The sequence below is a fragment of the Octopus sinensis genome, linkage group LG20 (assembly GCF_006345805.1).
Source record: "Octopus sinensis linkage group LG20, ASM634580v1, whole genome shotgun sequence".
NCBI classification, from domain to species: domain Eukaryota; kingdom Metazoa; phylum Mollusca; class Cephalopoda; order Octopoda; family Octopodidae; genus Octopus; species Octopus sinensis.
Window position 1 is genome coordinate 16,782,661 of NC_043016.1, and position 12,656 is coordinate 16,795,316.

The 12,656-nt window shown below is 36.0% G+C and overlaps 1 protein-coding gene across 1 annotated transcript in view; it reads left to right on the plus strand.

Annotated features, from left to right (window-relative positions):
• LOC115222690 (serine/threonine-protein kinase MRCK alpha-like) overlaps positions 1-10,662 on the plus strand; it is a gene marked incomplete at its 5' end in the record, with an annotated part of 131,121 nt that extends 120,459 nt beyond the window's left edge. Inside the window, 4 exon segments of the mRNA XM_029793011.2 lie at positions 1,528-1,642; positions 3,784-3,934; positions 5,030-5,199; positions 10,295-10,662. Of these exon segments, the coding sequence (XP_029648871.2) occupies positions 1,528-1,642; positions 3,784-3,934; positions 5,030-5,199; positions 10,295-10,456 (598 nt within the window).
• Between the last annotated feature and the right edge of the window lie 1,994 nt (positions 10,663-12,656).

The following is a 12,656-nucleotide window of genomic DNA, read 5'->3' on the forward strand; positions in this document are numbered from 1 at the left end:
AAGCAGAGGCCACTTTTCTGTCAGTTCTTTGATCCCACACTTGTACTACAAAGTGAAGAACCCCTCCAGTGAAGCTCCACTTCTTGTTGGTTCACAAAGTGTCACAAGCATAAGCAGTGAGCCATCAACCACAATAGCCCAAGGGAAATATTTTTCAGCAGTCCTTAATGCGCATAAGCAGTGGTTAAGTAAGAGCCAGTTACCAAGCAATTTGAACACAAAGGGATGCTCTGCATCTGGTGGATTTATGACAGGATGCTTCACCAGGAATCCTTTCTGGATGGTCAAACCATCAATGTCCACCTCTACCCCGAACAGCTGGAGCAGATGTATGTTATTGTGGGGCAGAAATACTTAACATTGGTTAACAAAAACTGATGGCTTACTTCCTGTGATCACAATACTTCATCGACCAAGAGTGAATTAGTTCTTCCCTCAAAGGACCAATTTTCCGGAACCTCCATATCCAAAAACGGGGATTTTTGCCCCCCAAAAATTACAAAAATAAACAAATTTTGGAGAAAATGAGGGGTAGGGGACGACCGGAAGTCTTTCCAACAATTTGTACACAAAGGGATACTCTGCAAGACAACACAATACTTCATACCACTTCATTGACCAGGAATACACACCAGGATCTTGATGGAATGGTACTAATTCCATGGCTTATTTCCTCGGATCACAATACTTCATCGACCAAGAGTGAATTAGTTCTTCCCTCAAAGGACCAGGACTGGGTTAGGGTTCACTTCAAAGGACAGGGACTGGTATCAACATGGGATCAAAGAACTAGCAGAAATGATCCAACCTGATGGCCTCTACTTTGAATGCTCGACTTGATGGATAAAGGAAATAAGTTATCAAAATCTTGAAAAACTTTCAACTTAACACTTTAGAATTCGGCAAAATAAAATGATTTTGTATGTTACATTGATAATGTTTTTTCTATACAACTTCTCTTGCAGAATTTGATTTAAATAATTTAGAATTAATTTTAACATATTATGGTATTGCTTCATGTAAAGTTTGTATTTTGTAATGATTAATAAAATACCTTTTAAGTTATCTTTATAAAGTTTGTATAAAATTTAGAGCCAACAAATACATCTTTGTAAACAATGTGATCAAAGATGGAAAAAGTAGGTAAAGTGTGTATATACATATTTTAAAAGTTATTACGCTTTCATTAGTACCACTTCCAACCCATCAACTATCTACAAGCACATTGCGTAGATACCTACTATGTTTAGTGGTGTAATGTTATTCGATAAACTAATTTACATATCTAACACATTCTTAGCAACTGATACATATTAATGTCTTGTAGGAATGTGGTATTTCATTATGTAACCATAATATTCTACAAAGTATATTAAATGCTTTATAATTCAGAACTGTGTTCTTCTGTGTTAGCAGTGCTATTAAATCACTTTGAAGTTCATTTTTACAGACTTTTCATAGAATTTAAAGCCAGAATTAATTACAGAAAACTAGCATAGCAATGGTATCTTGAAATTTCCTTTTCAGAATTGAAAGGCGGTCTCGTATCATTTCACCCCCTATCAACTTCAGCCATATTGCTCATCTGGGCCCAGATCAGGGAATGCAAGCATTGATAGGTCTTCCAACTGGACAAAGACAGGTAATTTTGGTTTCTTTTTGAGTTTTTTTTTGTTATTCTGTTGTCTTTCATTGAATTGTCTTTATTATTATTATTATCTGATTTCTACTCTTCCATGTGCTTGTATGGGTTGGTGAGTTTATTTGAGGCAGATTTTCTATAGCCTGATGCTCTCCGTTTCCATCTTCATTGACTAGCATCAGTTTTTCTTGCTGTCATGGATCGGACGGTTTCACAGGAACTGGTCAACAAGAGTTTCACCAGGTTCCAGTTGTTTGTTACGACATGATTTCTATGACTTTCTTGATGTCAACCACTTTTAAGAATGTGCTGGATGTTTATTGCATTGCACTAGCATGGGTACCTTTCATGGGGCACCAGGGCAGGTATCTTTTATGTGGTGTCAGTGTGGGTACATTTTACAAGACCCCAGCACCAAGGTAATATTTCTTGTTGACCAGACATACAATGTGTACATTAAATTACCTTTAAAAGATGAGAAAAGTGAAGAATAAAAATAAATTGGCAGACGAGATTAGAAAGCATAGGCTGACAAATAAAGTTTTATTAGAATTAATGGATCTCAGCTTTAATAGAAACAATTTGCAAAAGTTGTAAAAATAATTAATGAACACTCTCTTTATTGAGCCAGATTTTCTATGACTGGATGCCTTTCCTGTTGCCAACCCTCATTAATGATGATGAGATATAATATCATCATTTCAACATCGATATTTTCCAAGCTTTCAGATTGAGTTTATTTAAGCCCTTAATGGATTATCCCGAGTTTACTCATGCATCACAAATGTATCTTTTTAGAACCAGCATGAATATACTCAGTCAAAATACATCATCATCGTTTAACATCTACTTTCCATGCTAGCATGGGTTGGACGATTTGACTGAGGACTGGTTAACCAGATGGCTGCACCAGGCTCCAATCTTGATCTGGCAGTTTCTACAGCTGGATGCCCTTCCTTTTAACACCAACCTCTCCAAGAATGTAGTGGGTGCTTTTACATGCCACTGGCACGAGGGCCAGTCTGGCAGTACTAGCAACGGCAACACTCAAATGGTGCTTTTTATTTGCCACCTGCACAGGAGCCAGTCCAGCGGCACTGGCAACAACCTTGCTCGAATGTTTTTTCATGTGCCACCAGCACAAGTGCCAGTAAGGCGATGTAGGTAACGATCATGCTCGAATGGAGTTTTTACATGCCATTGGTTCGGAGGCCAACTTGTTGCTCTGGCAACGATCTCGTTCATATGGTGTACTCTTAGCGCTCAACTAGCACGGATGCCACTCATTAATAACTTTTAATTTTAGTACTCAAACGAGTTTATTCGTTTTGTGTCGTTTCATTTTTGAGCAATCACGAATTTACTCGCATTGTTAAAAAAAAGTATTTTATCATTCGATGGATTTGGCTATCTGGAATAATTATGTTTTGTATAAAGCATCCTTGGAAACTTCAGCTTCTGTTATGAAACTGCTGAAATTTAGAATGCAAATAATCACCAAGATTATTGAAAAATATAGGCCCTTATTGCCTCCCACGAAACCAGGAAAACCATCATCAATCAGATTTGCCCCAGCTGGTCACTTTCCCATGGAAATACCACCAAGTGATAAGAAAAAGAACCCTTGAAGACAGTGTGCAAAATGCGCAGAGAAGAGAGATGCTAAAGGAAAGAAGATTCAAAGAGAAAGCAGATACATGTGTGATGTCTGCAAGATAACTTTGTGTGTAACTCCTTGTTTTCAAAATTATCATTCTAAATAAACTGTATATCTCATTTTTTAAAAATTTTCCTTTCATTTAAAAGCAAAACATCTTAGAAAGAAATCAAAGATCGTTAAGTTGTATGTACTTTTTCAATGTCCGAGTAAACTCGCTTAAATCCAAATGAGTAAAAGTACATTTTAATTTCTATAATAAAAAAAAAAAACAACCTATTTTTTGTAATTAACACAGTGTGTATAATTAAAAAAGGAAATAAATAAATATACTCTGAAACGAAACACCATGTCAAAATAATTGATCCATTAAGGGGATAAGGCAGATTTTGTACGGTAAGATGCCTCAAATTATCGCCATCAAAACCATACAGGCACGACAAAGTGAACATTAAAATAATGGTAATAAAATTCTTACTTTCAGCCTGGAGACAAGTCTGACGAACAAATCAAAAAAGTGCGCAATTTGATGCAACCGAGTATGAAACAGTTGCAAGAACAAATGCGAGGTGCAGGCGGCAAGCCAGCAGCAAGTAGCGGCACTGGTAGTGCTTGCGGAGATTCACATTTTAATGGTAAATACAACACATGATGTTTTAAATCTTTCCTCATGTTTACTTAATGCTACTCCCAGACCAAAGCCTCTCTTTCTAGGTTTACGGTCTTTCACTTATTTCAGTCATTTCACTGCGGCCATGCTGGAGCACTGTCTTTAGTCGAGCAAATCTACCCCAGGACTTATTCTTTGGAACCCTAGTACCTATTCTACCAGTCTCTTTGGCCGAACCGCTAAGTTATGGGGAGGTAAACACACCAGCATTTGTTGTCAAGCGATGTTAGGGGCACAAACACATACATATACATATATATGACGGGCTTCTTTCAGTTTTTGTCTACCAAACCCACTCACAAAGTTATGGTCGGCCTGAGGCTATAAGTAGAAGACACTTACCCAAGGTACCACGCAGTGGGAATGAACCCGGAACCATGTGGTTGGTAAGCTACCTACAGCACAGCCACTCCTGCACCTATATATATATATATACGACAGGCTTCTTTTAGTTTCCGTCTACCAAATCCACTCACAAGGCTGTGGTCAGCCAAAGGCTATAGTAGAAGACACTTGCCCAAAGTGACACACATTGGGACTGAACCTTGAACCATGTGGCTGGTAAGCAAGCTACTTACTACACAGCCACTCCTGTGCCTATATATATATATATATATATATATATATATATATATATACATACACGACAGGCTTCTTTCAGTTTCCGTCTACCAAATCCACTCACAATGCTTTGCTTGGCCTGAGGCTATAGTAGAAGACACTTGCCCAAGGTGTCACGCAGTGGGACTGAACCCGGAACCATGTGGGTGCTAAGCAAGCTACTTACCACACAGTCACTCCTGCGCCTATATATATATATATACACACACACACACACACATATATATAATGGGCTTCTTTCAATTTCCTTCTACCAAATCCTCTCACATGGCTTTGGCCGGCCTGAGCCTATAGTAGAAAACACTTGCCGAAAATGCCATGCAGTGGGACTGAACCCACAACCATGTGGTTGGTAAGCAAGCTACTTACCACACAGCAATTCCTGCGACTACATTTGTAATTTTTTTAAAGGACATTTTGTATTTTATTTTTGATATAGGGACTGGTGTAAGAGACCGTGATTCTCCTCATAGAGTTTGGCAGCAAACCCCTCCAAGCCGGCCTTTGTCTTCCATCACATCAGTTTCACCTGGAGATAACACTTCTATTTCTTCACAAGAGCAGACAAATACTTTGGATTCCTTAAATACATTTAAGACAACATTAGAGGTGAGATCCTTGTTTCTGTGTCCTTTAAACCATCTGATTTTTAGATTTTTTTTTTTTATCAAGTATCCATGTTCCATGCTGGCTTGGGTTGGGGGCAGGAGGTTTGACAATAGTCTAGTATGTCAGAGGGACTTGAACGTATGATAAACAAACAGTAACAGTTTGAATATATATATGTATATATATATGTATATATATATATATATATATATATATATATGTATACGCTTTTTTAATTTGTGGGTTTACAAGGCAACCAATGGTTTCATGCGAAGATATCTTCACAATTGTTCAAGCATGCCATGCAGACCAGTTGGTTCTTGGCTCCATTTTATTTATCATTTAACTTTCACGTTCTGTGCTGGCATGGATTGGATAGTTTCACTAAGATTCAAGGTATCCAGCGACTGCATCAAACTTCAATGTCTGTTTTGACTGGATGCCCTTCTTAATACCAGCCTATTACATCATAGATTGGGTGCTGTTTATGTAGCACCAACACTATTGAGGTTGCCATGCAGTTTGTATGACTATTAGCCTTGTGGTCGTTTGTTTCGTTCTTGAGGATGCATTGATTACTATAAGAAAACGAAGGCAGAGCAGGTTCTTATGGGTGTTTGCATGGCTACTCACTTGTAGGGGATGAGCTGGCAGAAATTAAGTACCAGTTACTCACTGGGGTCGATGTAGTTGACTTAATCCCTTTGTCTTTGTTTCTCCTTTCTATGTTTAGCCCCTTGTGGGCAATAAAGAAATATAAAATGTTAGCACGCCAGGCGAAATGCTTAGTGGTATTTCGTCTGCCGTCACGTTCTGACTTCAAATTCCGCCGAGGTCGACTTTGCCTTTCATCCTTTCGGGGTCGATAAATTAAGTATCAGTTACATACTGGGGTCGATGTAATCGACTTAATCCATTTGTCTGTGCTTGTTTGTCCCCGCTATGTTTCGTCCCTTGTGGTCAATAAAGAAATAAGAGCTGTGAAAGATAGCTAATGGCAATGAGGTGACACAGGTGGTCCCATGAGGGAAAATTTGAAGAATCAGATTGGAAGCAGGGGAAGAAGAGAGAAAGAGAAAATGAACAATAGAGCAATATGAGAAACTCAGATAGATTAGTTCAAATAATTGGTATGTGATTGGTTATTGACAATTTGTTCTAGATGAAGTTAATTTGAGGTAAAATTGAAAATTTTTGTATTTATATCAAAGTGCAAAGAATGTTGTTGAGAGTGTACACTTTTAATTCTTTCTTTACACATAATAATAAAACTAAATTTTCTTGTTGTTGCCAGATATGCATAGTACTATTTCATCCTTCTTTGAACTCATCAGCATTAGTTCAAATATTTGGTGTGACAATTTCTTCTATATTACATTGAGGTGGAGTTGCAATTTTGGAACTTAAAGAGTAATGAATGCACAGCATATATTTAATATTATTTTTCTTAAAATTTTTAGATGTTGGTAACATGCATCTTTGAAATTATCAGCATGGTATAAGTTGGAACAAATAAATAAGTTAAATTCAACAATTTGTGAAGTTAGAAATTTCATATTCAGAGAAAATAGTTTGTATGGTTTTAAAAGTTATTTGTGATTTTATTTTTTTCCATCCTAGATTGTTAATTTTCCAGCAAAAAGGAGATAGATTAGTCTGTAACTGGTTGTCAAGTATTATAGAGAAGTTAATTTTTTGTAGATTAAGTTAATTTAAAGAAAAATGTGCACATTAATTCTTTCTTTACACATAATAAAACTAAATTTTCTAGTTGTTGCCAGACATGCATAGTACTATTTCATCCTTCTTTGAAATCATCAGCATAACATCTGCCAAAAATGGTTACAGTTAACATTTTCTCTCCAAATTTCACAAGCCTATTGTGATATTTTCTTTCCAGTTGCCATCAAGGAAAAAATCCTTCACTTTCTTTCATATCAATTTCATCTTTGGTCTGAGTCCTTCATTCTTTTTTCTTTTGAAATTGCTTTTTCTGACGTTCTTCAGATAAAAGAATACCAAGGGCCACATATTAGGGCAAGTGGAACCACATATAGAAGTGTAGGATCCTTTGCAACATGTGAAACTTCCTGGCACAAGTGAAGGGTTAGACCGCACGCATATACCTTTGTTTTTTTTTTGGTCTTTTTACTTCCACCTTTCTATTCCCATTTGCATGGATTATAAGCCTCCAGTCCTATACTTTCTCTGCTCCACCCTATTCTTAACGAGCCTTTTTACTATTTCCTTCTCTCTAATTTAAACATTATTAATTCTAAAAAATTTGGATTTTATCTTTTTGACTGACAGATTTAGAAAATAATTTTTTGTAACTAAACACTTTCAAACTTCGGACACTGGTAGAATGTGTCATAAAACATCTTTTACTCTTAACATTTTGGACAAAGTTTTGTCTTTTAGAAGTTATTTTGTGTTAAAGTTGTTGTATTTTGGTAATTTCAACCAATCAATGACGTGCATTCAGCTGAATAAAATTACTGCTGTTGTTTGCCAACAACAACTTCTGGCACTGTATATTTCGTTTGTCACTGTTATTTATGACTTATTTCATCTCAGTTATGTTTGTATGAATAAACGAGCGTATCTGAAGCATGTTTACTTCATGGCACCACCATAATTGTTCATGCATTTCTACTACATTTAGTTTTCTTTTTCCTGTTTTTCAGTTACTATTTTTGGAAAGACGTTTTTGCCTCATTCCCCTACCCCTCCAATTTCTTCATTTTTCATTTTTTTTTTCCATAACCCTAATCCTAACACACTAACTCTAAAACCCTAACCTTAACCCTTAATTCTAACCCTAAAACCTTACCCCTAACCCTTAATTCTAACCCTAAAACTCCAACCCTAACACCCTAACCCTAAAACCTTAAAACCAGTACAAACACATGAACAATGTCATAAATAACAGTCACAAGTGAAATATACACCGCCGGCAGTAATTTTATTCATCTGAATACACGTCATTGATTGGTTGAAATTACCGAAATATGACAATTTGTCCAAAACGCTAAGAGTAAAAGATGTTTTATATGACACATTCTATCAGTGTCCAAAGTTTCAAAGTGTTTAGTTACAAAAAATTATTTTTTAAAATCTGTCATTCAAAAGGTAAAGATCCAAAGATTTTTCACCAACTATTGCAACTTTTTAACATATATAGTTAAAAATCCTTATCCAAAATTCCTGGGACCAAAACTCTAATGGATTTTGTTTTGCATTGAATTTTGGTTTTTTTTTATATTTGCATCTATGAAATGAGATAGTTTGAGGATGGGTCCCCAACACTGAACACATTATCCTTTTACATTTGCAATATTTTTGTAATTTATTTACTTTATTCCTCGAGTTACATCAAACGCAGCAAAAAATTCACCGTAAAGGTCATCGTGTTGTGCTATCTGATGCCGCCTTTCTGCCAGTTCTTTGATCCTATGATGTGAAGCATTGCAAATGTAGGAAATTAAATGTTTCCTATTTGGAAATAGATAATAAATATATTTTACTTTTGAAGTAGGGATATATATTGATAAACCCGTCACTTATAACTTACTTATAAGTGTTATCATTATACGTAAATCCTGACTCCAGCTACATAAATGCCATAGGGAGAAATATATCCACTGAAATGCTAACGGACATTTTATGCGTGCATGTATGTTGAAGATAAATAAATTTGTGTTCTTTTAACCGCTATAAAAAAATACACAGTTTCATAATTGCAGAAATAAATTTTTCAACTGCCATTGCTTGCCTCCATATTTTCATCATCAAATTTATCTATTCTTTTCCTTTTTTCAAGATTATCTTTACAAACATCCTTGTGTTTAATTTTGCAGTGTTTTGTTTTTACCTCTTTTTTTTTTTTGACACATTTTTCTTTTCTTTTTGTCTCATTTTTTTTGTGTGTGTGTATGTGTGTGTGTTTTTTTTTAATTGTAAAAACTTATCTTATATTTTTGTGTAATAACCATTTTATAGAACTGAAACCAGTTCAAGGCATTAACCCTTTCGTTACTATTTATTTTTCTCGCAATTATTTTAAATATAACAAAGAATTTAGTAAAATAACTTCGTTATCATTAAGCTAGTTGGCTGTGTGGTATGTAGCTTACTTACCAACCACATGGTTCCAGGTTCAGTCCCGCTGTGTGGCACCTTGGGCAAGTGTCTTCTATAGCCTCGGGTTGACCAAAGCCTTTTGAATGGATTTGGTAGACAGAAACTGAAAGAAGCTCGTCATATATATATATAGGCACAGGAGTGGCTGTGTGGTAAGTAGCTTGCTTACCAACCACATGGTTCCGGGTTCAGTTCCACTGCGTAGCACCTTGGGCAAGTTACTTCTACTATATCCTTGGGCCGACCAAAGCCTTGTGAGTGGATTTGGTAGATGGATGTATATATATATATATATGTGTATATATATGTATGTGTGTATATATATATATATATATATATATATATATATGTATGTGTGTGTGTGTGTGTATGTATATGCTTGTGTGTCTTTTTTGTCCCCCCAGCATTGCTTGACAACCGATGCTGGTGTGTTTACATCCCTGTAACTTAGCAGTTCAGCAAAAGACCGATAGAATAAGTACTAGGCTTACAAAGAAGTCCTATGGTCGATTTGCTCGACTAAAGGTGATGCTCCAGCATGACCACAGTCAAATGACTGAAACAAGTAAAAGAGGGAGAGAGAGAGTTGTGTTAGGAACATAAATTGTGACTAAGGTTTGGTGGAAGATTTTAATTGAAAGCTTATGAAAACAAGACATTTGTATTAGAGAGCCAGAACCGGTTTCAGCCAGGTTGGTAACGAAAGGGTTAAGATAAAAAAGAAAGGGATCAAAGTTCCTTTTCAAGCCCATAGGCTCATGAAGCCAGTTTCTTGGATTCTGCAGTGTATATATATCCCCCTGGATGGCACACCATTCCATTACAGGAGTACTCATTTATGATAATTGCTCTCTTCGTTTAACTTGGCTCTTTCTACTAACTCTTATAAGTAACCTGTTGAAATTTGAGTTTGGTATTTTGTAATTCCAGAATTTTTGCTTTTTATTTTTAGGAATCTGGATTTCCATGTTGGAGGATGTCCATAGGGTCAAATAACAGCAGTGGTGTTAGCAGTCCTCCTGGTTCCAGTCGGCACAGTTTGGTCGAGGACAGAGAACAGATGACTGACGCAGCTGACCAACAACCTGGCTGGCTGACCAAGCAAATTTTATAAACTGAATCGTACTTTGTTACAAACAGAAAAATCTGTGGCTATATTGCTCTTTCCTCTAGGAATTCTTGAAGGGGTTAAAAAAAGAAAAAAAAATGACATGGAAAACTCAACAACAATACAACACAAATCGAACACCTATCTCTTACCAAAATTTTTAATAACATCAAAACCTATTATAAGTTTTCTCAAGTTTTCTTACATCCTTTTAAAAAGTCTGAGTTTGGTGTATTATTATTATTATTATTATTATTATTATTATTATTGTTTCTGCTATAAGCACAAGAGCTGAAATTTTGGGTACAGTGGCACTAGTTGATTACATTGACACCCCAACCCACAGCACTTGACTGGTACCTATGTTGTTGACCCCCAAAAGGATGAAAGGCAAAGGATGAAACCTCGAATTCAAATTCTGCCAGGGTTGAGTTTGCCTTTCATCCTTTCAAGCTCGATAAAATAAGTACTAGTTGAACACTGGGATCAATGTAATTGACTTACCCCCTGGCCCCCTAAATTTGCTAGCCTTGCACCAAAATTTGAATTTTTTTTTTTCCTGTTGTTGTTACTGCTATAAACACGAGAGTTGAAATTCTGGGGGGTAGGGACTAATCGATTATATCAAGACCCCTGGTGCTTGACTGGTATTTATTAACCCTTAACAGGCTGAAAGACAAAGTGGACCTTGGCAGAATTTGAACTCAGAACATGAAGATAGATGAAAAGATATCATGCATTTTGTCCAGCATGCTAACCATCCTGCCAACTTGCCACCCTTACAATAATAATAATAATCCTTTCTACTGAAGGCACAAGGCCTCGAGTCTGGGGGTGGGGACAAGTCAATTACATTGACCCCAGTACACAACTGGTACTTATCCAATTGACTCCAAAAGGATGAAAGGCAAAGTCAACCTCAGCAGAATTAATGATAATAACAATAATAATAATAATGATAATATTAATAATCCCTTCTACTTTAGGCACAAGACATGAAATTTTGTCAGAAGGGTCTAGAATTTGGTGTTCTAAATAATAATGATGATGATGATGATCCTTTCTATTATAGGAACAAGGCCTAAAGTTTGTGGGTAGAGGACTAGTTGATTACCTTGACCCTAGTGCTCAGCTGGTGATTATTTTATCAACCCTGAAAGAATGAAAGTCAAAATCCACCTCAGTCGGATTAAATGCCACTAAGCATTTTGTCCAGCATGCTAAATAATAATAATAACAATTCTTTCTACTATAGACACAATGGCTGAAAGTTTGAGGGAGGGAGTAAGTCAATTGCATTGACCTTAGTACTCAACTGGTACTTATTTTATTGACCTGCAAAAGGATGACAAGCAAAGTTGATTCGGTAGAATTTGAACTGAGAAATGTAAATGCAGACAAAGTTACGCTAAGCACTTTTCCCACTAGAGTAATAATTCCACCAGTTTGCATTTGCTAGTTGAAAATTATTATTATTATTATTATTATCATCAGATAATAAAGAGCGTGCAGTCCAATTTGTTATACAGATTGTTTATTTAATGGATTGAACAATAATTCAACAGATCATGTATCTTCTTCGGGTACAAAATGTAATACAAAAAATAAAAACCACAGAAATTCAGAATTTAGATAAAATGACATCATCAGTTTTTCACTTTCAGAACTGGTGACAAATCAACATGGAGGTCTCTTTCCTCACAAGCAGCAGCAGCAGCTACTCTTTAAGAGGACCAGAAACATCATCTTGATGCTGCAAGAGAAAGACTTTGCAGAGCAGCATCTGCCTCAATCCAGTCAACAGACTATCACTGTGGGTGCCTATGTGCTTCCAGCTTTGGACTGCAGAGTCACATGAGCTCTCATCACTGAGACCACAAACTTTGTCATCATTGGATACCAATACACCACCAACTGGTAACAAGGAAAAAGAAAGAAAATAACAGGAAAAAGAAAGAAAATAATAGGAAAAAGAATACTTAGTCAAACAGTTTTGTGTAAAATGTGATGAAATTTCACCTGTCATTTTTTTTTCTTCTTTCTCCTTGTTACTAGTTCTGAATGTGAAAACTGATGATGTCATTTTATCTATAAAAAAACCAACTCAGGATTTCCCTGTTCATATTTTGAATTTCTGTGTGTGTGTGTGTTTTTGTTTTTTGTTTTGTTGTTTTTGTTTTTCATTTTACATTTTGTCCTTGGAGAA